This window comes from Narcine bancroftii, chromosome 14 (assembly GCF_036971445.1).
Source record: "Narcine bancroftii isolate sNarBan1 chromosome 14, sNarBan1.hap1, whole genome shotgun sequence".
NCBI lineage: Eukaryota > Metazoa > Chordata > Chondrichthyes > Torpediniformes > Narcinidae > Narcine > Narcine bancroftii.
In genome coordinates, this window is record NC_091482.1 from 1,664,431 (window position 1) to 1,692,415 (window position 27,985).

Consider the following 27,985-nt stretch of genomic DNA (forward strand, 5'->3'; position numbering starts at 1 on the left):
AGGGAGTGTGGTGGAAAAGGTCGAGGGGATGGAGAGGAGGTTGAGAGGTGAGCCAGGCTGCAGCAGTCAGCATCAACAGTACTCACATGTCTGATCATCCTCTCCTTCAGCTGCTGGATGTCCTCGTCTTTCTGTAAGTAAGCCACTCGCAACCTTTGCACCTTCAATTGTAAAAGTCAAGAGATGTCACACCTGGTGGGGGTGATGCTTCCACATTAGGAGGGGCAGTTATTCACCCACCCGTCCATCCATACTATCTCTTTCTGCATTACTCAGAGCGGAAAGCTCGCAGTCTGTAAGCAGGAACATACACTGGCCATGCCCCAGACTTCCTGCAACATTGTTCCTTCCATTGACAGGCTAACTAGACCGGGCAGCATAGACAATGCTGCCCTCCCGGTTTGCTCTTCATCGAGCCTCAGAGTCCCTGGACTGGCAGTAAATCCTTTGACTCAGCCTGAGGAAGGATTCCTTGTGTCTATTTCTGCTCCTATGTCATGTTTTTATTACCTGATTCCGGAGGTCCACCTTCTCTTGAATCCAGTCCTTGCCTGGGGCACCATCATGAGTTTGAACTTTGGCATACTCCTCACGGAAAGTGTTGGCCTCAGTCTCCACCTGTTGCAGCTGCCTCTTCAACTCTCTGACCTCTTCCTTCATTGCCTGAAACCAGGACACTCAGTTACTGACAGCATCCCTGATAGAACTTTAACCTATGACACAGCTCAGCATTCTCTCACTCAGCCCAATCTTTCACCTTTTGCAAAACAAAGCTTCAACTACAATTATTTATTTGATCTCAGGGGCAAAACCTGAATACACCATCCAATCCGGGTTAAACACAGAGTGAAGATCCCTCTGCACCATCTCATTACAAACTCCCAGAGTCAGAAGAGTGAAGTTCCCTTCACACCGTCCGATCACACACTCCTGGGGTCAGATATGGAGTGAATCTCCCTCTCTGCTGCGCCTTCCTTGCAGACCTGAGGCGTACATTTGTCCTCTATTGCACGTTAAACAGTACTGAGGTTTGTTTGCCTGTTTGAGCCCTGCTCTATCTGGGACACACCTATGCCAGCAGCCTGCCTCACTATCCCTGTCTATAGAGGTCTCACAGAGATGTGTCAAATTTCCAAGCTATCCACCTGCTGGAGTTACCATGTTCTGACGTGGTACCAGAATCTTACCAGAAACTGTTTATGTTCCTCCAGATTTGAATCCAAATGTTTACTAAATTCATCGATTGTCTCATTCCGATGACTCAAAGCTTGCTGCAGGTGACATCTTTCCTACAAAGAAAGTGAATCACATCAGTTTGTGATCCGCACTGAGGCCACACGAAGGAAGTTCCCCAAAAGGACATCGAAAATTATTCCCACTGCTCTTGGAGTCTTGGTCACCAAATAACAGGAAGGATGTGGAGGTTTTGGAAAGGGTGCAGAAGTGGTTTAACAGTTATTACCTGGGTTAGAGGTCAGGAGTTATGGGGAGAAGGTTGGCAAACTTGGGTCATTTTCTCTGATGCTTCAAAGACGGAGGGGAGACCTAATGGAGGTTCATAAATTAACGAGAGGTGTTAATAAGGAGGGACAGTCAGAATCCTTTCCCCAACATCTTGTCACACTCTGGAGGACATGTGCTTCAGATCAGAGGGAGAAAGTTTAAAAGGGATATGCGAGACAGGATTTTTATTTTACTCAGTGAGTGGCGGGTGCCTGGAGTGGTGATGTTTAGGTGTAATAGTCGTTATGAAGAGGCTTCCAGAAAGCACATGAATTCAACGTGGATGAAGGGATATGGAAAGTGTAAAAATATCAGAGACTTTATTTAATTTGAGCATCATCTTTGGGGCAGACACACCGGTCAAAGGCCCTGTAATGCGCCAGAATATGTGCTGCAGCCGGAATTGAACTAAGCACATCACAGGGAAGTGCAGCAAGGTCATTGTCATGTGGTGACAAGGTGGCAGCTGGACCACATTGAATCCACCTCACCCAACAGAAGCAGCAACAATTCCAATCTGAATAGAACCAGGAGTGAAGCATGTACAGAGGTGGAAAATATCTAAGGAATAATCGACACAGCCCTGCCACAGCATTCCATAGATCGGAGAATGAAATGGCTGTGTTCGATGGAAGAGGGTAGACTTGGGCAGTGTCGGACTGGGAGCTGCATGACAGGGCTGCAATGAAGTCAGAGGTCAATGATTAACTGGGGCAGAGGGAGGAGACCAGCATTAACCAAGGCCGCAGCAGTTTGGACAGCTACAAAGGGCATGGGGCTGTGGGAGGTCAAGATGGGTGGGGACAGAGGCTTCGCACCTACTCACAAATGCCACACCAGCCCCCTTCCACGGGCAGCCTCCCTTCCCCTCATCCCCACTCCTCGCAGATCTCTCCCCCAGCCCTTTCTACTCGGGGACTTCGCTCCAGACCCTCCCCTTGGGGACCTCTTCCCTCTGCCCTGGCCCCTTCCCTCAGGGCACCCTAATCCTTCCCAGACCCTCCACCTCCCCACCACAGAGTTCCCTTAGCAAAAGCCCCATTCCCAGAGAGAGGAATGGACAAACGCCCATGAGTGCGGACCCAAAGCCTAGGAGCAGGCCCTGCTCGGTGGGCACACTGCATTGCGCACCTTGAGGATTCCCTGGAGGTCACGGGTGAGCTGCCGGTTTTCAGACTTCAGCTCGGACACTCTGTCCTGCAGACTCTGCAGCTCCATTGCCTTCTCCTTGCACTTGGCCTCGTGCTGCTCCTTGCCCTTTGAACTGAGGGAAGATTCAACGAGAGGAGCTTTGAACTGGATCCACAGCCACTCACTCCTGACCTGCCTGCACTCCTGGAGCAGATGCTGCTGTCCCCAGGGGACTCCCGTAGACCCAAGCCCGCACTCCACACAGATCAGGGACACTGGCGCCAGCTCTATACGCTCTGAAGGGACCAGGTTGTCGGGAGGCACAAATGATCGTGACCAGCTGAGGGCAGTCACAGGCTAGGATATGGTGACAAATCACCACCAACCTCCATCCAGGGGAAGGGTTCATGCCTGAAGTAAATTGCCTCCTCTCTCTCCAGTCCCAACACCTTTCTGCCTCCCTTATCCCCACCCCATACTCCACCCTACACTAATTCCCCCTCCCAATCCTTCCCTCCCTCAATCTATCCCCTTCCTCCCCTCCTCCCTCTCACACTCCCCCATCCCTCCCTCTCTCATCCCCCACTCCTATCCCCAGCCTTCCCCATCTCTTACCCCAATCCATCCCTCTCTACTCCCCCAGCACCACCCCCTACCCCCACTGACCCCTGGCACCTCCCATTCATCGTCCCCACCCCCAGCAGGAGACATCACTGCCACGCTAGCCTTACATCTCGTGTTGCAAAGCCTGTAGCCGCAGCTCGGTGGTGTCTTCGGTCAGGGAGCTCACTTCTAGGAGTTTCTCCAGGGCCCCTTGCAGTCGGCTCAGCCACATCTCCAACGTATTGTCGTGGTCTGGGGCAGGCAAAAACAGGAGTCACAACCTCACTGAGTGGAGGCATAGCTCAGGCCCACCAGGCCAGACCCTGGCCGTCCTCCTGGCCCAGGCCCTTCCGACCATTCTCCTGGCCTAGACCCATCCCAAAACACCCACCCCTCCTCTGGCACAGATGCCCCTCTCACTCCAACCCAGACACTCTACCCCTGCCCAGACCCATCGCATGCCACAACCCCCATCTTCATCCCTGGCTCAGATGCACCCCACCACCCCCATCCTTATCCCAGTTAGACCCACCCCTCAACCCCACCATTGTCCCCCGTCCAGATCCTTCAACCCCCATTCCTCCAGCTGGGGAGGGAGTGGCCTCGGATGCCAAGGAATCTCATGCCCTGGGGCTGAGGGCCAAAGTTGTCTGTCTATATCAAGCCCATCTCCCTAGTTCAGGCTCATTCATGCACATTATTGTGATCTCATCTGCCTCCACCATCTCCTCCGCCAGCTTGTTCCAGAGGTTCACCTCCCTCAGTGAAAAATATACTATGCAGATCTCATTAACTTTCATATCCCTCACCATAAACCCTCTCTGCCCTGTGGTAAAGGCCCTGACCTATCCTCTCCATGGCCTCATTTTATGAACCTTCACAAACCTGCTATATTCCAATGAGAACAAACTGGCAATCCAGTCTCTTTTTGTAACTACAGCAATCAATTTCAGGCAGCTCTTACTGGTGAATCACATCTAGACATTCTCTATTGCCCTTCTGTACTGTAGTGACAAGGTCACACACTCCCAGGCTCAGACACAAAGTGAAACTCCCTCTGCAGCATCCCATCACACACTCCTGGGGTCAGATACAGAGTGAAGCTCCCTCCACACCATCCCATCACACACTCCTGGGGTCAGACACAGAGTGAAGCTCCCTCCACACCGTCCCATCACACATTCCCGGGGTCAGACACAGAGTGAAGCTCCCTCCACACCGTCCCATCACACACTCCTGGGGTCAGATACAGAGTGAAGCTCCCTCCACACTGTTCCATCACACAGTCCTGGGGTCAGACACAGAGTGAAGCTCCCTGCACACCGTCCCATCACACACTCCCAGGGTCAGACACAGAGTGAAGCTCCCTCCACACCGTCCCATCACACACTCCCAGGGTCAGACACAGAGTGAAGCTCCCTCTGCACCGTCCCATCACCCACACCCGGGGTCAGCACAGCCTCTCGCGAGTTGAGTGATTTGACCTCACCTGCTGCGGCTGTACTTGCTGGTTTGAGAGGAGTGAAGGCACTCTGACTGCTCTTGATGGCACATGCAGCTTCTTCCTGATGCTGTAGACCTGACAACAGGAAAAGAATGAACCTCAGTTCTGCTGTTGACCGGTGATTCTAACCGATCACGCCCATTGGGTAGTTTCACAGCTGCACCCCGCAGCCTGATGGAATACAGGCGATGCCATACCTGTCTGGTCTTACCCACACACACACACCCCAATAGGACAGACTGGCAGGATACGGAGTACCTGTAGCTATGGCCCTCACCTCACTCTCTTCATACCAGGCACCATCAGAGTTCTACAGCACAGTAATAGGTGCTTCAGCCCAACTCCTCCCATTCTAACCAAACTAGCCCCATGCCTGCATTCAGCCACATCCCTCCTTTCCATGGATCTGTCTCATATCACCTCTCTACCACTTCCTGTCAGCTGATTCCTCGCCACCCACCACCCTCTGTGTGAAAAAGGTGCCAGTCTGCTTTCTTTCATCTTTCTCCTCTCAACGAATCTATGCTCCCTGACTCTGGGAAAAGGGCTCTATTTACCTAATTGATGCCCCTCATAATTCTGTGAACGTCTGTAAGATCTCTTTCTACAATCCAGAGAGTGAAGTCCCACCCTATCTAGCCTTCCAGACCCAGTAACACAGACAAGCATGAAGACTTCAAACTTCTTCAGCACTCTACCTGTATTACCATTTTAGTGCAACCATGTACCTGCAGCACCAAGTCCCTTTGTCCTACAACACTCCCCGAGGCCCCACCATTCACTGTGCAAGACCTGTCCTGGTTTAACCTCCCTAAGCGCAACACCTTGTAATTGTCCAAGCAAGTGAAACTCCTTGGCCATTTGATCCTATTCTAATTTTAGATAACTTTCCTCACTCTTCATGACTGTGGACCCTGACCCAACACCACTTCCCTGAATAACATGCACAGAGCTTGTGGAACTAGTTGCTTTGATATTATAACCACCATCCACTGCCAGCCGCACCTTTGCCAATCCAGCTCCACCTCCCTCCCCTCACTGGGCTTACCTCCGCTAGGATGGCTAATGTCCTCTGCTCCACCTGCCTCCTTGCCTGGGGCAGTCAAGGTCTCTTCTGCCTTCGCTTCAGCAACAGTCCTGGGAAGGCCCTTAAGGAAACAGAACCATGGGTTTTAGACTTCAAGTAAAGGGCATGGACCCCCATAGTGACGGCACCAGGCTTTATTGGGACTGGTCACCCTGCTCATCAACAACAACCCTTCCATGACACCAAGCCCTGAGCTCACAGGAACCCTTCTCACAGGGACCCCGCTGAGTCCACTGGGACTAGTTAGGGACCCTTCACACAGGGATCCTGCTCACCCTCTCCAGTGGAGTCAGGTCCTTTGTACAGTGTGGTGACCAGAAGGAGACATGGAACTCCAGCTGTGGCCTCATCAATTTGTACCATCACCACAGAAGACCAGTATCTCAGTTCTCTTCATTTACCTGTTCTGCTTCCTTCAGACATCCTTGGCCACAGGCACAAAGGTCTCTCAAAGTGCTTCTCACTTTCCAGGAACAAATCCCATCTACCAATCCTCTGCCCCTCTTACCAGCTGATCAACTTCAGAAGCAACTCTCTCACCATCAACGTCACCGACCTGCGCTTCAGCCACAACCTTACTGATCACACCTTCGACATTCACAGCAGGTCGTCCATCAGGCCAACAAACTGCAAGGGTCCCAGCTCTGATAACAGCAGAGGGTGGGACTAAATGGGCAAGGGGTGGCAGGCGGCTATAATGCGGAAAAACTTGGTCACCCGTTCCACAGGAAAAATAGAAATGCTGGGTGTCAGAGGGACCTGACCATCCTCATCCAACAACCATCGATTTAAAAATTCGAGCAATTCGAAAAGTTATTCGTATCTTAGCCTCTATTGCAAGAGGAGAGATGTTTTGGAGAGTGTGGAGATATCAGGGCTGGGCAATCGTGCACAGGTTCTGATCACCATCTTCAGGGATTATTTACCTGCGATCAAGGGACTGCAGCCAAGGTTCATCAGGTTGCTTCCTAGGACAATGGGTTTGTGGACAGAGGAGAATTACCACGAATCACTTCACTCTCAAACGTAAAGCAACAAGACCTCATCGCATTGAAATACACACAAGTTCCCACAAGTGTTGACAAGATGGATGCAGGAATGATGTTCCCACCAGCTGCGGTGCCTAGACCATGGGTTAAAATTTCAAAATATGGGGTCGGCTGTTCAAGACAGAGGTAAAATTACATTTCTTCACTCACAGAACAGTAAACCTTTGGAAATCTATGTCCAGGCAGACTGTGGGAGGCTTGCTTGCCAAGCAAGTTCAAGACAAGGACTGATTTAAAGAGTATTATGGGGAAAGTTGGAAAGAGCCATGACCTCTGGGAAGAGAAGCAAAGTGTCAGAAGACCAAACAGCCCATTTAGCTTGTAGTGAGTGGCACACTAAGTCTTGATCCACCTCTCTGGACCTGGGGACCAACATTGATTGCCCATCCTGATTCTCCATGAATCAGGTGGCTTGCTGGACCATTCAATGTGTTCCCCATTGGGAGTCTCACACCCCCCAGACAGAGCATACTTCTTCTGCAGCAAGAGAAACCCACCTGCTGCCAAATCTTTAGGGAAGTCTCAGCTGACCTGATGACACTTTGTATACGACCTTCCATGTCCATGATCTCGACGATCGCCTGGTTCATTTGCTGCCCCATCTCCAACAGTATTCCTCGCGCATCCTTCTTAACTGTCTCCAACTCTGATTGGAAACAGTTGCACTGAGCCCTGGTAGAGGGAAACATCTTCACTAAATAGCTTTGGTAGAGAAGGGGGTGGGGGAGAGACCGCACCCATCACAAAGGTCCATGCCCCAACCCCTCCATTTGCATCTGCTCTCAGCCCCCCTCTAGTTCATATGATGAAATGCAGAGCAAGTCTCCTCTGCAGCAGATTCGATCCTCAATGAACCTCGATGGACACGAAATAGCTTTAGTGTTGGAACTGAATACCCGCTGTATTGGGGCTCAGCAAATCACATGGCATTCACATTTGGCAAAGATGCACCACCAACGTTTCAGGCCTAAGCCCTTCGTCAAGGTGTGAGCATCAGTGCTGGACCACCTCCTCCTCAGTCCTATCTACCACAGGCAGCCAGGCCTCTCCCCCTCCAGACTTCCCCCAATCCCAAACCTCCCCCCCACTCCTCCCAATCCTCCCCTCTTCCCAAAACTCCCCCCTCTCTTCCCAAAACTCCCCCCTCTCTTCCCAAAACTCCCCCCTCTCTTCCCAAAACTCCCCCCTCTCTTCCCAAAACTCCCCCCTCTCTTCCCAAAACTCCCCCCTCTCTTCCCAAAACTCCCCCCTCTCTTCCCAAAACTCCCCCCTCTCTTCCCAAAACTCCCCCCTCTTCCCAAAACTCCCCCTTTCCTCTCAAACCCCCCCTTCTCAAACCTCCCCCCCTCTCCTTTCAAACCTCCCCCCCCAACTCCTAAGTAGGCTTGGTTTAGCACCAGGACTCTCAGGGTTGCATCCCACTGCTAAGTGGGTCTTGCTCCAGCAGCCACAGGACCCCTCACCCGCCTGAGCCCCTAGAATGCCCAGCCTACTCACCGCAGCTCCTCACACTGCAGGTTGCGTTGGTGGAGAGAATGCATCTGCTCGCTGAGCTGCCCCTCAGTCTCCGCCAGCTGAGCCCGGGAAATCCTTATCTCCTGCTCCAGGAACTGACAGCAGACAAAAAGCAGAGACGTCCGTGGATTCACATTACTGGCAGAACACAAGCCCCCACCCTCTGCTGTACGGGGACACACCCTAGTCCCCGCTCCCTGCCCAAAGTGCATTGAGCACCATCCTTGCCCAAGTCACAAGACTCCTGTACCAAAGGCTCTGTTGCTGTGGTGATGCTCAGGGCCATGGGACAAAATCCCTAACCCTTCACAGAGGCAAATGAGGCAGAGTCTCCGCTATCCTAGGGCCAATTCTCATCCCAGGATCTAATTCCTCACATTCATCCCACTGCTAACATCTCTGGAAAGACCAGTCGCGATGCTGAAACAGACTCCAAGTTCAGAGCTGGAGGGACAGGGTAAACTAGTACTTCAGAAGCCAATGTGTGAGGGGGGTGGGGGGGGGGGGGAAGAACCCCAGCACAGGGTCACACATGCCCAGTTACTGCTCACCCCTTGCCGGCCAGGGACCCGCAGCCCTCACTTTAACAGGATGGCAGAGAGCAGGAGGTTGGAGGAGTCGTGGATGCTCATAGGTTACAAGAGGATACAGACAGAATGAAGAGTTGGGTGGAAAAGTGGCAGATGGAGTTCAATCTGGATAAGAGTGAGGTGATGTATTATGGAAGGACAAACCAGAAGGGTGGGTACATGTTAATGGTCAAGTGTGGATGAACAGAGGGATTTTGGGTCCAAATCCATACATCCCTCAAGGTCGCTGCACAGGTTGATAGGATAGTTAAGAAGGCCTACGGGATGCTGGGCTTCATTAATGGGGGATTGAGTTTAAGAGTCAAGAGATCATGTTGCACCTCTACAAATCTCTGATGAGACCTCACATAGAGTATTGTGTTCAGTTCTGGTCACCTCATTACAGGAAGGATGTGGAAGTTGTGGCGAGTGTGCAGGATGTTGGATTGGAAAACAAGTTATATGAGGCAAGGTTAACAGAACATGGAATTTTCTCTTTGGAGTGTAGAAGGATGAGGTGACAAAAGATGTCTACAAGATTCTGAGAGGCATAGATAGGGTGGACAGTCAGCACCTATTTCCCATAGAAGGATCAGCAAACTCAAGGGACACCTGTACAAAGTGAAGGAAGGGAAGGAAGTTTAGGGGAGACTTCAGGGGTAAGTTTTTTTTTATACACAGTGTGGCGGGAGTGGTGGTAGAGGCTGAAATATTCAAGGCATTTCAGAGACTCTTAGACAGACACATGGATGAAAGAAAAATCAAGAGTTAGGGGTAGGGAGGGTTCTGTATTTTTTTTGAAAGGAATATATGGATTGGCACAACATCAAGGGCTGAAGGGCCTGTTCTGCTGTAGTGTTCTATATTCTCTCCTCCCAGTACCAGGCACCTTAAGCAGGTCATACCAGTGACCCGAGGTGATTGGGGAAGCATGACCTTCCAAAGGCTTGTAATTGAAGCACAACCCAGTTTCAATAGAAAGACTGGAATCCAGGTCATCACTCAGGGGTGCAGTCCATAAGTAGGGTAGGCTAAATATAGAATGAGTCGGCCCTATGGGAAAGGAGGGGCAGGCAGTGTACAACCATTTGCTGCTGACGAGAAACTCCGCCAGCACCTCTCGGGATCCATAACCTTTGTCATTTTAATCAAGTAAAAGATATAATTTAGAACCAGGCGCTGGAGAAACCAAACATGATGGAAATCAGGGGAAGGAGGCCAGGACCTAATTTGGGATGCTCAAAACGAGTCACCCTATGCAAGCGTGTCAACTCGAACCCAGCCTCAGGCACCTGCCTGGCCCCCAAATCTCTTCCCAACACCACCCACAATAGTTCTGCAGTTGCAGTACTTGGGCTTCGGACAACCCAGAGGGGCAAGGCTTAGATTTCTCTGTCATGAAGCTGTCGTGGATTCAAAGGGACTCGATGTTTACACTGCTAAAACCTCTCAGCTTCCATCCAGAAAGTTCTCCATGTCCAGTTCTCTCACAGGGATGGGATGGGGGAGTGCCTATCTGTCCCAGGGGCAGGGAAGGAGGGGGGCTCTGAACCGATAGGAGCCTCTGACTGAGTAAGCAGAACAGTGTGCACACCCATTCCCCTAGGCAGGGTCACATTACCTCACAGTTGTCAGAGATCAGTGCAGCCTGGGCCCGGAGGTCGGAGAGTTCCTGCAGCTCCCTGTCCTTCAGCTGCAATGCTTGGGACAGACTGAGCACTTGGCTTTGGGCCTGCAACACAGCCTCTTCCAAATCTTCCTTCTCCTTCCTCAGTCTGAGCACCGGGCAAAGGAAGCAGACACCATCACTAAAACCATAAGAGGCCATTCAGTCCCACCATTCCAAACCACCATGCTGGCCTGCTCTGGCCAGTGTCCCAGAACCCTCTATTCCTTGATCTTTCACACATTTCCTTCACCCCTTAAATCCTCGAATGATCTGGGCTGCACCATCCCTGGGGACAGAGAATTCAAGATTCACCCCTCTCTGGGCACTCCCACGGGCAGTGAGAATGTTCACACCAACCATCTGAGTCTCGTATGTACAAAACAATATTTATTTGTAGAGATGAAATACTTGTCCTGCATGTGTATTGTGTGTCTGTGTGTGTGTTACGTCTGGTTGTATGCCTGTGTATTTTGCACTGAGGATTGGAGAACACTATTTTGTCAGGTTGTACTTGTACAATCAGATGACAATAAACTTGACTCAGAGAAGAATTTTCTAAACATCCCATTTAAAAGACTGGCTTCTTTTCATTGCTTTGTCCCACCAGAGTGGAAACATCCCAGACGTCTCCCCTGTTCACCTACCTTAGAATCTCGTGTTTGAATGCTTCAGTCCACAAAGCAAATATAGACCCCCAAAAGTCTAGCGTCTCTGTACAGAACACACACGACCCAACAAACCTCGGTTCACATTGTTGCCTCACAGCAACCATTCTAACAACTTCACACGCTGCTGTCTGTGTTGTTAACTCAATATATTACAAGTACCACATGCACTGAAGTGAAGGCCTTTCAGTAACCCTGGCTCCTCTGGGCTCCAGACTCCTGCTTCCATTTCCTGCCCCAGGCTGTCCCACTCTATGTCATTTTCCTCCTCACTGTACATCTTGCTCTCTCCAGTCCCAAACGTCTCCCCCTTCATCCATACCCTTCCCCATGTACCAAACAGACCCCTACTAGTTCCAAAGCTTTCTGGTCCCAAATCCCTTGTCCTGTAACCTACCCGCTGGTCACAAACACCATCCAATGGGCATCCTGCTCCCCCAGACTCAAACACCCCCCCCCCCCCTCACCCATATCTGTCCCCAGGTCCCAACCATCCCCCCTACTAATTCCAAATCCTTCTGGTCCCAACACCCCAGCATTCCACTCCTGTCCCATAACCTCCGCCAATCCCAAATTCCCCTTCCTCCATCCCACCCCCTCCCTCCGGTCTCAAATCCCTTACCCCCAAGAGTCCGAAACCCTTCCAACAAGCCAGCCACCCCCCTTTCACTACAAACACTACCCCCCCCCCCACAAGCCCACCACCACCGTTTAACCCTCACAAGTGTGGGCCCACCATAAATACAACCCATCACCAAGATCAGCCAATCTTTGATGAACCCAGCTCCTAGCGAAGAGTAATGGGGGGTGGGAGGGGTAGAGAGACATGACCACCAGCTCAGCCCTGCCTGTGAGAACACGTCCCAAAGTGACTCTCAGTTCCGTTGGTGTTTTGCTGCACCCTTACCTCTGCTCCATTTCTCCTGCCTCCCTGCTCTGTGCTTCACAGGCTTGCAACCTGCAGAGGAGCGGGAAGGGAAGTTCACACAATTATACACCGCAGCTCTCCCAAACCCCCATCCCAGCCACGGCACACTCACCTCTCTGTCTTCTCCCCCAACGTAGCCTCGGAGAGCTTCAGTGAGGCCTCTGCCGTTGCCAGCTCCACAAAGTAGCGTCCATTTTCCTTCAACAGCTTGTCCCGCTCTCCCTCGGTGGCCACCAGCTGCTTGTTCAAAGACCCCAAGTCTGGGACATGGATCAAAGGGTTAACCAACACAGCTCAATGTTGCTGACTCCACACCGAGATCAGAACCAAGTTGCTTCTTGTCTCCGAAATACAGTGAAAACCTTGTCTTGCAAGCTATCCAGGCAAGGAAACCCATACTTACGGATAACAAAATAAACTGAAAGAGAGAGTTTAGTGTAACAGAAAAAAACATTCAGTTAAAACAGTGCAAGGGTGCATTAGTTTACCAATTAGCAGTGCATTCAAGAGTCTGATTACAGCAGGAAGAAACAGCCCTTGAATTGCATTGGAGAGGGTTCAGAGGAGATTAAAGTGAAGCACAAAAGCCTGCAGATGCTGTGATTGCAGTAAAAATACACAAAAAAATGTTGAAGGAATACCTCTCTCAAATCTGCTACCCTCCAGGGAATAAAGTCCTCACCTGTTTACCCTTTCCTTGAAACTTACTTCCTGAAGTCCCAGCAATATCCTAGTAAATCTTCTCTGCCCTCTTTTAATCTTATTGACATCCTTCCAGAAGTTGAAACTGCACACAATACTTCAAATTTGGGCTCACTAAGGTCTTGCGCAACTTTACCATCACATCCCAACTCCTGTACTCGATACATTGATTTATGCCAAAAGCTCTCTTTACAACCCTGTCCACCTGTGAAGCCGCTTTCAGGAAATTATGTATCTGTATTCCCAGATCCCTCGGTTCTAACGCACTCCTCAGTGCCCGACCATTTACCGTTTATGTCCTTTCTTGGTTTGTCCTTCCAAATTGCAACACCTCACACTTGTCTGCATTAAATTCCATCTGCCATTTTTCCAGCTGGTCCAGATCCCTCTGAAAGCTTTGAAATGCTTCAACAAGGTCCACAACACCTCCAATTTCAGTGTAATCTGCAAACTTCCTGATCCAATTTACAATATCATCCAGATCATTTTTTTGGAATTTTTTTTTAATATACATAATAAAATTTTCTATATTACAATACATTAACAAACAACAAACAAAAATAAAACAGTTCCTCCCCTTTCCATACATACAAATGTGCACTCCACCAGGACTTGCATATCTTTTAAATGTATAGAATCAATGGGGGAAACCACATTTAAATATATATAATAGTTGCATTTATAGTCCTTTTTCCTTTTTATTTCTGTATCTGGGCCCCTATGTGGTCCAGGAATGGCTGCCAGACCTTTTCAAAAGGGTCCTATTTATTCTTTTATGTTGTATGTGATTTTTTTTTCCATAGGTATACAGCTGTTCATCACGCTATAATTAGAGGGGAATCGACGTCCAAGTGATCGCGATACATTTTTTCGCTACGACCAGTGCTATTTTTATGATGTTTGATATTTATTCTTATTTCCATGAAATTAACTAAGATATTGCACTGGATCGGCCATGGAGGCCACTCCTGTGATCAGGGTTAATTTTTCTGCGATTTCTTGCCAAAATGGCCTCAATTTCACACACGACCATGTGGCCCGTAGAAAAGTTCCTGCCTCAGTCCTACATCTGAAACACATCTCTGAAATTTCAGCTTTTGATCTGTGCAACTTTTGTGGGGTAAGATAGAATTGGTGTAAAAAGATAATACTGAACCAGTATTTGTTGCATTAATAATTGATGTCGTGCTGTCCTCACACCAATCTGACCAGCTTCTTCTGAAACCACCACCCCAAGTCCGACTCCCAACTTTCCCCTGACCTCTGCAACACTGGTTTTACACTTCTGCTCTGGGGAGCAGAGTACATTTTTGTTATAAATTTGGGTGTATTCCCCATCCAGACTGTTTGTTCAGTTTCACTAATTTCAGGTGGTGTCAACATTGGTCCCCATCTTTTTCTGAAGAACGATCTAAGCTGGAGAAAAGAGAAGGTGGTCCCAATGGCCACTCTGTATTTGTGTTTTAATTGTTCAAAGGGCACGAGTTCCTTCCGTGTAGCAGCCCTTAATAGATCTTGTACCTTGGTCATACCACAAATTTAATATTCTATTGCCCGTGTTGATAGGCAATAACACATTTTTACACAACGGGGCTTTTATTGATATCCCGACTTTTTTTCTTTACATTTATTAATTTCTTGCTACGTTCTGATCATGTGTATTAGTATGGGATTATCTGTCATTTTTTCTAGTGATTTGATACTCCATTGAAAGATAAAATCCTTTGCTTCCCCCTCCTCCCATCTGAATCCAAGAGATTGGGGGTGGGGGGGGGGGTGGAATCAAGAAGGCTGCGAGAAATCTAGCCAGTGCAGCTAAGTAGTTTTTTTTTAATCCAGAAGTCTAAGCCCTCCCAGCCCGGAGTTCCATGTCAGTTTTTCCAGTGCAGTTATTGGTACCTTATTATTCCGAAGGAACAGTCTAATCTGATTGCTTAGTAGTTTCAAGAAGTTTTTAGGTAACTGAATAGGAGGCAATTGAAAAAGATACTGCAGTTTTGGCATCACTTTCATTTTGATTACCATCCAGATCATTGATATAGATGACAAACTACAATGGTCCCAGCACCGATCCCTGAGGCATAACCACTAATCACAGGTCTCCAGTCTGAGAAGCATCATCCACCACAACTCTCTGGCTTCTCCCATCCAGCCATTGTTGAATCCAGTTCACTACTTCACCATGAATACAGACCGTCTGAACCTTCCTGACTAACCTCCCAAGTGGGACCTCATCAATGCCTTACTAAAGTCCATTTAAACAACATCCACATCCTTTCCTTCATCAGCAAAAAAAACTACAAGATTGGTAAACGTGACCTACCACGCACTATATCCCTAATTAGTCCCTGGCTCCCAAAATACTTCAACAGCACAGGCTGAATGGACTCCTTCTGTCTCGCAACAACCCTGGACCCTTACTCAAACTGTGTTGGATGGACTGGAATACTGCTGGAGGGGGGGGAGTGGGGGGGAGAGCATGAGCAGTGAGAGTTTGCCCTCTCTCCCACCATCCACCTCAAAGACCCTCAACAACCACCTGAACCTTTTGCCCACGAGACAAGGACAAGTTTTCCCAATCTTGTGAAGCAGGGACAGTCAGCACCAGAACATCCCCAGGAAGCTGAACCTACCAGATTTGAGCTTCAGGTTCTCAGTGGTCAATCGCTTCACATTGGCCAGTGCCTCGCGCAGTCCATCCACTGTTTGCTCGAGCTCCAGCTGCATCTGGGCACAACAGAACACACGCACTTTAACGTAGCCTCAGCCAATGATGCAGGCAGCAGCATATGGGCCCCAGCTGCAGCTGGGCAGTGAAGGTGGCCCAGAGCCCCTACACCCATCCCAGGAAGCAGTATCTTCATGCACTCCAACCAATGGAGTCAGCAGGGAAGCACCTTGTCTCTTCCCCTTCCCCCCGCCATTGCCCAGCTCCCCATCCCTGAAAACCTGCAGTCACCAATACAGGAAAGCTCCTGAGCTACGAGGTCGTTGGGTGTATTTAAGATAGAAATTCACAGCTACTTGATTAGTCAGGGCATCAAGGGTTGCAGAGAAAAGGCCGGGGAGTGGGGCTGAGTGAGAAGGCCAGCTCATGATTAAATGGCACCCGATGGGATGATTGGCCTACTTCTGCTCTTGTATTGTACGCCCCTGGCACTGCGCCAACCCAGGCATGCAAAGTTAACCCAGTGATGCCCACCACAGCAGCTGTTTCCCTGGACCAGGAATCCTCACACAGCTAATTCCTGCTATCACAATACTCTGTGTTTGTGAGAACATCAATGCATTTGTGCCTGGGGTGGAAGGGTGGTGTGGAAAAGAGCATTTATTAATTACTGCGAGTTATTAATTCATCAGATTTTGAAGAAGCAGCCATGCCCACTCCCAGATCATCAATGAGGACATTCCCAAGCCCCATCCGGAATAAAAATGGGCCTTGTTGTCAGAGAGAGCGAGGTGCATGTCCGGTGGACCAGATCTGCGGGGAAACACTCACGTTTATCTGTTTCCACTCAGCCTCCAAGACTTGGCTCTTCAGAGCCACTGCCTCCTCCAGTGCCCTTGTCTTTGCTCGGTCCGTGTCTTGGAGTGTCTGGGTGCTCTCCCGAGCAAGCTGCCTGGCTTCCTTCAGCTGCGCCCAAAGAACACCACAAGGATTAAAACTGCGCAGTGTCAGACTTCTGCCGTTCCACCCTATGGGAGACTGCCCCACCCGAGGGGGGGGGGAAGGGATAGTGGAGCCAACCCCCTCCCCAAGGCCCCAGGGACCTTTTCTATCTTCAGAGGACAAAGTGGGTGGGATGCTTGACAGACCTTCACCCCTCACAAGGATGGAAGGTTGCTGCACCCACAGCAACTCAGTAGCATCTGGGTAAAGGCTAAGAGACGTGTGTCGCGCGTGTCCACACAACGACAGTCTCCAACGCGAGAGACAAACCTTCTCCCCAAAACACTCAGCGCCCTCCATCGATGCCTGAAAGTCGCCACTGACCAGCTGTGTGGATGCGGTGGCCGCGAGACCACCACCAGTAGTACGGTGGCTGCCTTCAGGGTAAAGAGACTGATGGCAGACTCTGAGGAGAGGGACTCTACATTCCCGGGGAGAGGGCTGAGAGGATGGCCACAGCACACAGTGTCTCGGCAGGGCACTGTCTCAAGGGGAGGGTTTCCAGCCCTCTTCCACCCACTCACCAGCTTGAACATTCTGGCTCGCTCACTCCGCATCTCCTCACATGCCCCGTCAACAGTACGCAGGATCTCTTCCTCTTCCTCAGCCAGGGAATTCTGTGGGAGACCACAGACCCCACTCAAACACAACACTGTGCACCAGCCAGACCCCTGTTGAAAGTCCCCTCCCTCCATAGGGGCCCCAGCCTGCAGGGCAGTCTATTTAAATGCCTTCATTGGGTACATTTGAAGCAGAGGCTGGCAGGTTTTTGATTAATTTTATTATTTTAATGATACCACACGGTAGAAGGCCATTCCAGTCCATGAAACCCACGCCGCCTAATTACACCCAATTAACCCACCAACCCCATGTATTTTGAAGGGTGGGAGGAACCCACTCAGAAACAGGAAGAACGTAAAAACTCCTCACAGGCAATTCCGTATTCAAACCCAGGTCTCTGGAGCTGTAATAGCGCTGCTCAATTACAAGTGGTCAGAGTTACAAAGGTTATGTGGAGAAGAAAGGAGAATGAGACTGAGTGGAAAACTACATCAGCCATGATTCGAATTGCTAGAGTAGACAATGGGCTAAACAGCTTCATGGCGCTCACCTGCTGCTGCTGGGCATCAATGAGGGCAGAGTGGAGCTGCTGGTACATCTCAAGGCCAAGCTCCAGCTCTCGCAATCGGCCAACCTGCTTCAGGTACAGGACCTGGTAATGTTCCTCCATCTGAGATAAAAGCACAGGCAGCAGGTAAAGATCTCCACACTTCCATTGGAGGGCTGTGCCACAGACAGGAAGGGAAACAAGGATGATTTAGGGTACAGTTCCTCCAACAGGAAGTCAGGGCTGCAAGGGGATTGTATGCAGGCGAGAGAGTTCAGTGGGAACAGGTGGACTCCGGGTTAGGCAGAATAAGGCGAACTGCCTTTTCAGCTATATGTCCAGTGCTCACTGAGCACTGCCTCACTGAGTTGGGCAGAGGGGTGCCTTCCCATCACCTGTACAATGAGGTCTCCTTCAGTCACTCCAACTGTCTGGAATGGGGTATGAAAATGGGGCCCTCATCTCACAGTGGACCACTATCAAGCTACCTCTCTCTCTCCCAGAACAAGAGACGTATACTCCTACACCAGGACATGGACTCATGTGAATCTGCTCCAGCCACAACACTCAGTTTAAACCAGACAGAATCTGGGTGCACAAAAGCTGAAGCCACTTAGAAGAATTCCAGTTAAAGATTGCAATAAAACCTTATCAACTCTGGATTAGTCTGCAGCCAGAAGCACGGTGATATCCCCTCATGTGTTCGGACCACAGGGGGAGCATCCTGAACAGTTCTGGTCTCCATTACATAGAAGGACCCCACCAAAGAAAAATTTACACACCCAACACTAGAACTCAGGACACATCAGAAAAAAAGACATTGTGGCCCCTTTCTTCTGCAAAGGGGAAGCAGAATGATGACAAGAGATGGAGGTATCCACTGGTAGGGAAAACCAGACCTGTGGCATTCAGCTCAGCTGTCACACACAAACTCACTTTGGATTCAGAAGGAGCAGGGAGGACAGCGCTTTCTGGGAATGAAGTGAGTTGGTTTGCATGTAGAAAGCAGAGAAGTAGTGGACGGAATGTGTTCTGCCTGGAGGTCAGTGACTTGTGGAGTTCTGCAGGGATCTGTTCTGGGACCTCTGCTCTTAGTGATTTTTATAAATGACCTGGATGAAGAGACGGAAGGAGGGGTCAGTAAGTTTTCAGATGATACAAAGGCTGGAGGAGTTGTGGATGGAGCTGAAGGTTGTTGTGGGTTACAAAAGGAGATAGACAGGGTAGAATGGAATTATTTATTCAAAGTATTACAGAGGTTCAATCTACCAGAAAAATATATTAATTGGATTAAAGCATTGTATAATGGACCATTGACGAAGGTAACAGTAAATAGATATGTATCGAACCAATTTAAATTAATTAGGTCAACTAGACAGGGATGTCCATTAGCCCCATCACTGTTTGCTTTAGCAATAGAACCATTGGCAGAACTGATAAGAACTGATAAGAACAGAAAATAAAATAAAAGGGATAAAAATAAAGGAGTATAAAATCAGTTTATTTGCAGATGACATCATAGTATACCTAACAGAACCAGAAATATCAATAAAAGAATTACATAAGAAATTGAAGGAGAATGGAGAAATATCGGGGTACAAGATCAACGCCAATAAAAGTGAAGCGATGCCAATGAGTAATGCGGATTATACAGAATTTAAGAAAGAATCACCATTTAAATGGCAAACACGAGCAATCTGATACCTAGGTATTAGATTAGATAATAATTTAAGACACCTATACAAATTAAATTATCAGCCATTAATGAAGAAATTGCAGGAAGACTTAGAACATTGGAAAGAATTACCACTAACACTGATAGGGAGGTTAAATTGCATTAAAATTATTGTCTTCCCAAGGATACAATACCTATTTCAATCGTTACCAATTCCCTTAACAGAGAAATTCTTCAATGAACTAAAGGAAATTCTTATGGAAAGGGGGGAAACTGAGGATAGCATACAAACAAGGTGGTTTGCAGTTACCAAACTTTAAAAAAAAATTATTATAGAGCAGCACAATTAAGGTATTTATCAGATTTTTATCAGACAAGGGAAAAACCAGATTGGACTAAAATAGAGCTAGGTAAAATAGGGGAGAAGGTACCGGAACATATATTTTATAAGTGGAATGTAAAGCTGGTGCAATATAGAAGTACACCAGTACTGCATCATCGACTCAACATATGGAAGAAGATTCACTTAGAAAGGAAAAAAAACAAATTACCAACTACCAAAATTATTATTAATGCAAAATCAACTAATCCCTTTTACAATAGACAACCTTTCCTTTAGAGAATGGGAGAGAAAAGGAATTAAAAGAATAGAAAATTGTTTTTTGGGAAATAATTTATTAACATTTGAACAAATGAAATAAAAATATGGAATAACTCATGGTACAATGTTTGCATACCATCAACTGAAAGCCTACTTAAAGGATAAACTGGGAAACAGACTGAGATTACCAAAAGGAAGCAGCTTTGAATTTTGCTCTGTAAAACTCCTTCCTCTTCATTAGGAGTTCAAAACTTATGTCTGGGTAAGAAATTATTTTTTGACCCTTGTATTCCAATGGTTTTTTGTCTTCTCTAATTTTATTCTTTGCCCTCTCCAGTATATTTTCTCTTGTTGTGCATCTCGGAAATGTTACTAAAACGGATCTTGGTTTTTGTTGTGTCTGTGGTTTCGGAGCTAGTGTTCTGTGTGCCCTTTCTATTTCCATTCCTTCCTGTATTTCTGGCATTCCAGGACCTTTGGGATCCATTCTTTTATAAATTCTTTCATATTTGTGCCTTCTTTATCTTCCTTTAGGCCCACTATCTTTATATTGTTTCGCCTACTATAGTTTTCCAGCCATTTCTCGTTCTTCCACATTTGTCATGACCAGCTCTATTCTACTCACTTTTTCTTCTGTACTTTTCAGTTTTCTTTTCATTTCACTAACTTCTCATGTCAATCATTCTTTTAATGCTCTCATTTGTTCTTGAAATTTTTTTTAATCTATATACTGTCCATCTATTCTACCTTCTATTCCTCTGTGCAGAGCTTGGTCTTCTTCTTCCTCTTCTTCTGTGTCTGCATCTGTGTTTGTGTCTTCTACTTCTCTTCCTTGTATCTGTGTCTCTTCTGACTTTCTTGTTGAGCTGCTTGCCTCACTTCACTGGGCGTTTTTTTGCATGGCTTCTTGCTGTTGGTCCTCTTCTTCTCGGCTAGTTATCCTGTTCCTGTTCTTCTTTCCTATCACTCCCTTTCCTGTCACTTTCCTCTTCTTCCAGCTGAGAGCCCTAATGTCGGACATCTCTCAGGTGGTCACGCTGTGTTAACATTTGAACAGTTGAAGTACAAATATGGAATAACTCATAGTACAATGTTTGCATATCATCAACTGAAATCTTATTTAAAGGATAAATTGGGAAACAGACAGATTACCAGAAGGAAGCAGCTTTGAATATGTGATTACAGACACAATGATAATGAAAAGATTTATAATGAACATGTACATTAAGCTGCAAGATAAGGAAAATGAAATAAACTATAAACCTAAGCAGAAGTGGGAAAAGGAACTATGAAGAATATAATAAACACAAGATTACGCACGATACAGTATAATTAGTTACACAGGTTATATATCATGCCCCAAAAGTTAAAAAAATGGGATCCAACATTATCAGATAGATGTTTTCGCTGTAAGAAGGAAACGGGAACAACAGTACATGCAATTTGGGCATGTGAGAAAGTGAAAATGTTTTAGGAAGATCTAAATCAGATATTAAATAAAATCACTAAAAATAACATACCAAAAAATCCAGAGATCTTTCTTCTAAGTAATATAAGAAGTAAGGAATTAAGTCTCAAATTGGATAAAGCACAAAAAAGATTTATTATGATCGCCTTAGCTGTAGCAAAAAAATGTACAATGTCAACTTGGAAAATGGAAGAGAGCCTGAGAATACAGCAATGGTACATGGAAATGAATAAATGTATTCCATTGGAAAAAATAACATACAACTTAAAAAAATAGTCACATTATTTGAACAAATTTGGGAACCATAAATGTAACATAACAGAGAGGGCTCGCCTCGGACCTCCACCCCCTAAAATGATAAGACAAAACTACTTGATCCAGTGTGTAAAAGTAGATGACACATTTTTCTTGTTTATTTTCATTATGTGATGACATTGTTTAATGGTTTTATTGTATTGTATATGTTGAATATTTATTGATTTTGGAGGGGGTGGGAAGGGGGGAGGGAGGATAGTGGGGGGGAAAAGGAAGAAAATCCCACTGTGTATATTTAATGAGAAAAGTTTGTATATATTTTGGTTGATATGGTTCACAGTGTGAAAAATAAAAAATTATTTAAAAAAAGGTCACCACACAGTTTGATAGGATAGTTAAGAAGGCCTATGGGATGCTGGGTTTCATTAATAGGGGGATTGAGTTCAGGAATCAAGAGGTCATGCTACAACTCTACAAATCTCTGGTGAGTCCACACCAATATTGTGTTCAGTTTTGATCACCTCATTACAGGAAGGATGTGGAAGCTGTGAAGAGGGTGCAGAGGAGATTTACCAGGATGTTGCCTGGATTGGGAAACCAATCTTATGAGGGCAAGGTGAGCAGAGCTGGGACTTTTCTCTTTGGAGCGAAGAAGAATGAGAGGAGATTTCGTAGAAGTTTACAAGATTCTGAGAGGCATAGATAAGGTGAGCAGCCAGCACCTGTTTCCCAGGGCAGGAGTAGCAAACACCAGAGGACATGTGTAGGGAGGGAAGTTTAGGGGAGACATCAGGGATAAATTGTTTTTATTTTTCACACAGAGTTGTGGGGGCATGGAATACCTTGCCAGGGATGGTGGTGGAAGCTGGAACATTAGGAGCATTTAAGAGACTCTTAGATGGACACATGGGGTTACCGTAAGGGGTTACGGTATAGGGAGTGTTTATTATTTTCTTTTAGGGAATCTGGGTTGGCATATCAGAGGCTGATGGGCCTGCATTGTGCCGCAGTGTTCTATGTTAGTGAAAAATGTCCTTAAAGAGAAGTTGATAAACAGATGGGGAAAGAAGAATGGAAAGCAGTGGGGATGGTGTGATGTATACACGAGCACAGAAGGTAGAATGGCAAACACACACATAATTCACGTTCCCAGACAATGAATTGTGAACCTGGCCTCTGTTGGCACAGGCCTTGCTTACCTCAGGGGCCTGAGTATTGCTGGTCTGGGTGAAGGTCTCCCTCTGATCTGCTGGCCCCACAACAAGGTGCAGCCCCTTTCTCTTGGACAGTTCGCTCAGCTGGCTGGACAGAACCTCGTTGATGAGCAGAGCAGTCTCCAAACGGTGCTCCAACTGGCCACGGGTAATAGACTCCATATCCGTGCGGGAAACGCTGCAGACAGATCAATGAGCCAATCACTCACGGGTCAAGACAGGCACAAGCTATGATAGTCAAAGCTCCTTCCTTCAGAGGAAGAGTGTCAAAACGCCTCACTCACACACAGAGGACAGGACCCCCTCCGGTTTCCTCCCACCATTCAAAACATACCAGGGGTTGTCGGTCAATTGGGTGCAAATGGGCAGCACAGACTTGTGGGCCTGTTACCATGCTACATGCCTAAATTTAAATTTCATTCGGGACCAGTGTTTCTCCCCATAAGTCTCCCTTTCCAGGTTGCTCTGTGTCCTGAGCAACAAGTGGCAGTTCTCATTCAACGGAGTGGCTTCCAAGTGTGACACCATCGGCACTCTGGGTCACCATTGCAAACCATGTGGCAGAACCATCACTCTGGGTCACCAGCACAGTGTGGCAGAAATGCAACAATTTGTATGTTCCTGTCAGGATCAAAGGCAAGGTTAGCAGGCATAGGGAACTGTAGTTTTTAAGGGTGTAATGGAGGATTTAGATTATGCAAGAATGTATACATGTGAATCAGAAGACATAATCTAATTCCACCATGGGGCCCAGAGATACATGTGAATCAGAAGACATAATCTAATTCCACCATGAGGCCCAGAGATGCAGTTGTCTTTTGTTGGTCGCAGACTGTCAGGAGACCTTGAAGATAAGTAAATCATTTATTCAAAGAGATAAGCTATGAGTAAACAATTTTTGGGTAATATAAGCCATGGTCCCACTGCTGAAGTTTGAGACTCTCTGAGGGGTGGAAATGTCTCTCAGCAAGAAAAACTTCTAGAGTCCAACCAACGTCCCAGTCGGGTGAGGTGGAGAAGCTGCTACCGGCATCCATACAACCTACTTCGGCAGTTGGGACCAGTCCAGGCATTGATAAGTATAATTGGGAAGGGCTTGCATATTGTAGTTTGAAATCAGCTTTAGATTTAGTAATAAAGATTTGTATAAACTGAAGTGCTCTCGGCGTGTGTCTCTGTTTCCTTTCAGAAACTCAATCTAAAATGAACAAAGTGAGAATACAAGTTTACCCAGGACAGAGGGATATTGAGGGTCTGGTTTAGGAGAGAGGGGTACAACTTGTGGAGGCAACATGGAGCAAATGAGGGACTTGAGGAAAATGCACCAAAAGAAAGAAATCAAAGTGGTAAAAAAAGACGCGAAGTTGCTTCGGCCGACAATGTGAAGGAAAATCCTAAGGGCTTGCACAGGAATATTAGGAGCAAAAGGAGAGGAAAGGACAAACTTGGTCCCCTTGAAGATCAGAGTGGTTGGCTTTGTATGGAGACAAGAGAGATCGGGGAAATCTCAATTTTTTTCCATCAGTATTTACTCAGGAAACAGGCAGAGTGGTGGGAAGTCAAGAAAACAAGCAGTGAAGTCATGGAATCTACACAGATGAAAGAGGAGGAAGTGCTGCTGTCTTAAAGCAAATAAATCCTGGGCCTGACAGATATTCCCTCGGACCTAGAGAAAGGCTAGTGTAGAAATTGTAAGGGCTCTAGTAGAAATACGCAAAATGTCCTTAGGTGAGGTGCCAGAGGATTGGAGGGTAGCTCATGTTGTTCTGTTTAAAAAATGGTTCCAAAAGTAACCCTGGAAATTATAGGCCGATGAGCCTGACGTCAGTAGTTGGTAAATTATTGGAAGGTATTCTAAGAAGTTGGATATACAATTATTTAGATAGCAAGAAACTGATTGGGGATACTCAACCTGGCTTTGTGCATGGTAGGTCATGTTTAACCAATCTTCTAGAGTTTCCAAGGCAGTTACCAGGAAAGTTGATGAAGGAAAGGCTGTGGATGTTGTCTATGTGGACTTTGACAAGATCCTATATGGAAGGTTAGTCAGGAAGGTTCAGATGCTCAGTATTCATGGTGAAGAAGTGAACTGGATTCGACAATGGCTGGACAGGCGAAGCTAGAGAGTAGTGGTGGATGATGCTTCTCAGACTGGAGCCCTGTGACTCATGACGTCCCTCAGGGATCAGTGCTGGGACCATTGTTGTTTGTTCTCTATTATCAATGATAACATGATAAATTGGATCAGCAAGTTTGCAGATGACACTAAAATTAGAGGTATTGTGGACCTTGAAGGTTTTCGAAGCTTGCACAGGGATCTGGACCAGGTGGAAAAATAGGCTGGAAAATGGCAGATGGAATTTAATGCAGACAAGTGTGAGGTGTTGCATTTTGGAAGGACAAACTAAGAAAGGACTTACACGGTAAATGGTCAGGCACTAAGGAGAGCGGTAGAACAGAGAGATCTGGGAATATATACATAATTCCCAAAAAGTGGCAGCACAGATAGACAGGATTGTCAAGAGAGCTTTCGGCATATTGGGCTTCATAAATCAAAATAGTGAGTGTAGGAATTGGGATGTTGTGGTAAAGTTTGTATGAGACATTGGTGAGGTCAAGCTTGGAGTATTGTGTGCAATTTGGGTTATTTAACTACAGGAAAGCTATCAGTAAGATAGAAAGAGGGCAAAGAAGATTTACTAGGATTTTGCCTGGACTTCAGGAACTGAGTTACAGGGCAAGGTTAAACAGGTTAGGGCTTTATCCCCTAGAGCCGCAGAAGAATGAGGGGAGATTTGATAGAGGTATTTAAAATTATGAGGGGAATAGACAGAGGAAATGTAGGTCGGCTTTTTCCACTGAAGATAGGTGAATGAACATGAGGGGGGACTTCTTCACACAGAGAGTGGTGGGGGTGTGGAATGAGCTTCCAGCTGAAGTGATTAATGCAGGTTCAATTTTAACATTTAAGAAAGATTTGGACAGGTCCATGAATGGGAGAGGTATGGAGGGCTATGGACTGGTGCAGGACAGTGGGACGAGGCAGAATGGTTTAGCACAGAATAGAAGGGTGTGCTTCTGTGCTGTAGTGTTCTCTGGTCACCGGTGCAGTGCATTACCACCATCACAATGGGTCACCAGCTCAACGACAGGATTTTTTACTTACTTCCAGAGTAGTGAGTCAGTGAGCACGGCACTGTCCGACACTTCACAATACGCATTCTCCAGCTCTGAGGTGTTGGTGTCCTTCTCGGCCAGACTGACAGGGGTGATACTGGTGGTGGCACAGTGTAATCCCACGGGTGTGACTGCAGTGCCAACCTCTCGGCAGGTGACACGCCGTGTGCCTATCTCTGCCGCCAACTGCCTCCAGATGTCTGCAGGGGTCTGCATGCACCCTGGGTGGACGAGGCAGGTCAGTGCGCAGGGTACGTGTGCTGCTATCGGGCTCCTTCCCAGGTCCACCGGCTTGGCGTCCAGTGATTCAGAGCCAGGGTCCTGGGCTGTGCTGACAGGCTCCTCGGGGGAAGGACTGAGCAGTTCCCGAGACTGTCCCGTAGTGCCCTCGGTCACCTCCACACTAGGGCTGCTACTCCTGGAACCCTTGGCCACTGGCCCAGGGCAGCAGGATGAAGTGATGGCAAATACCGAGCTGCTCGCATCAATTGCAGAGGTTTGGAGATACCCAGCAGCAGTGTCGATGGGGGTTGATGGTGCCTGCTGCTCCAGATCCACAGTTACAGCCTCGTTGATCGACCGCTCAGGATCCTCCTGTACCTTGGTCGAGACCTCCCCCGTGGGATCCTCCTGTGGCTTCCTCAAGATCTCCCCTGTGTGCACAGGGTGCGCATCTGCTCCCAGAGATAAATGATCATCCTGTGGCTGGAGGGGATCAGGGGCCTCACACCCTGGAGTTTCTGCCTTCTCCGTGTCCAGCAAGCCTGTTTCCCTGAAGCCCCGTGCTCTGGGGATAGCCTGCAATGGTGGCAGAGTGCAGACGTCTTCCTCATCCACAAAGGTGGTCTTGCAGGTGTCATCGTAAACCAGCAATGAGACAGGCCGGTGAGCTTTCTACAAGCACAAAACAGAGACTGAGAAACACCGCATATCCCCACGACCAAAGAAGAGCACAGCTGGCAGAGGCAACTCTGACGACCACCAGAGCATGAGAATCATTTCCACACCATCCTGGGAATCTCTGAGCTTCACAGCCAGTCAGGTTCTTCTCCAATACAATCTCCAATGTGCTGGAGATCTCTGCAGGTCACACAGCATCTACTCTCTACCTTTTCATTTGTGCGCCCACCTGCTTTTCCTGATTCCTGACAAAGGGCCCAGGTCCAAAACATTGGTTATCCTTTACTTCCTATGGATGCTGGGTGAGCTCCAGTGTCTCCAACATGTTTGTCTGCTGCACTTGACCCCAGTAACTGCAGACTTTCTTATTTAACAGGCACTTCTCCAACCATATAAACCCATAACACATAGGAGCAGAAATAGGTCATTCAGCCCATCAAGTCTACCCCACCATTCAATCATGAGCTGATCCATTTCCCCACTCAGCCCCACTCCCTGGCCTTCTCCCCATAACTATTCATGCCCTGACTTATCAATCTCTGCCTTAAATACACCCAATGACCTGGCCTCCACAACCACCTGTGACAACAAATTCCACAGATTCAACGCCCTCTGGCTGAAGAAATTCCTCTGCATCTCTGTTCTTAGCGGACGCACTTCAATCCTGAAGTTGTGCCCTCTTGTCCTAGACTCTCCCACCTTGGGAAACAACCTTTCTGCATCTACTCTGTCCATGCCTTTCAACATTCAAAATGTTTCAATGAAACCCTCCCCTCATTCTCCTAAATTATGAGTGCAGGCCAAGAGCTGTCAAACTCTCCTCATATAACCCTTCCATTCATTTAATTTTTTTAAAATTTAGACATAGAGCACAGTAACAGGACATTTCATCCCACGAACCTGCGCCGCCATATTTACACTCAATTAACCTTCAACCCCCAATACATTTTGAACGGTGGGAGGAAACTGGAGTCCCCGGGGAAAACCCACAC

The 27,985-nt window shown here is 47.6% G+C and overlaps 1 protein-coding gene and 1 long non-coding RNA gene across 10 annotated transcripts in view; one reads left to right on the forward strand and one right to left on the reverse strand.

Moving 5' to 3' along the window:
- The window catches only part of spag5 (sperm associated antigen 5), a 47,977-nt gene that overhangs the window by 3,283 nt on the left and 16,709 nt on the right, over positions 1 to 27,985 (reverse strand). For 4 of the 9 annotated variants that reach the window (XM_069911671.1, XM_069911670.1, XM_069911672.1 and 1 more), the window contains exons 4-21: positions 26,083 to 26,987; positions 22,902 to 23,094; positions 17,707 to 17,826; positions 17,120 to 17,212; positions 16,425 to 16,559; positions 15,559 to 15,652; positions 12,336 to 12,483; positions 12,203 to 12,253; positions 10,583 to 10,769; positions 8,375 to 8,487; positions 7,375 to 7,549; positions 5,790 to 5,889; positions 4,727 to 4,816; positions 3,366 to 3,489; positions 2,635 to 2,767; positions 1,188 to 1,289; positions 511 to 663; positions 87 to 161 (exon numbers count right to left, since the gene is read on the reverse strand). In XM_069911671.1, the coding sequence (XP_069767772.1) occupies positions 87 to 161; positions 511 to 663; positions 1,188 to 1,289; positions 2,635 to 2,767; positions 3,366 to 3,489; positions 4,727 to 4,816; positions 5,790 to 5,889; positions 7,375 to 7,549; positions 8,375 to 8,487; positions 10,583 to 10,769; positions 12,203 to 12,253; positions 12,336 to 12,483; positions 15,559 to 15,652; positions 16,425 to 16,559; positions 17,120 to 17,212; positions 17,707 to 17,826; positions 22,902 to 23,094; positions 26,083 to 26,987 (2,991 nt within the window). The remainder of the gene's footprint in view (positions 1 to 86; positions 162 to 510; positions 664 to 1,187; positions 1,290 to 2,634; positions 2,768 to 3,365; positions 3,490 to 4,726; positions 4,817 to 5,789; positions 5,890 to 7,374; positions 7,550 to 8,374; positions 8,488 to 10,582; positions 10,770 to 12,202; positions 12,254 to 12,335; positions 12,484 to 15,558; positions 15,653 to 16,424; positions 16,560 to 17,119; positions 17,213 to 17,706; positions 17,827 to 22,901; positions 23,095 to 26,082; positions 26,988 to 27,985) is intronic. The other 5 variants (XM_069911673.1, XM_069911676.1, XM_069911675.1 and 2 more) reach the window with 5 other exon arrangements.
- LOC138749805 (uncharacterized) lies at positions 9,517 to 14,086 on the forward strand. The gene is made up of 2 exons (XR_011348872.1): positions 9,517 to 9,620; positions 13,729 to 14,086. It is a non-coding gene; the product is annotated as an uncharacterized lncRNA (long non-coding RNA).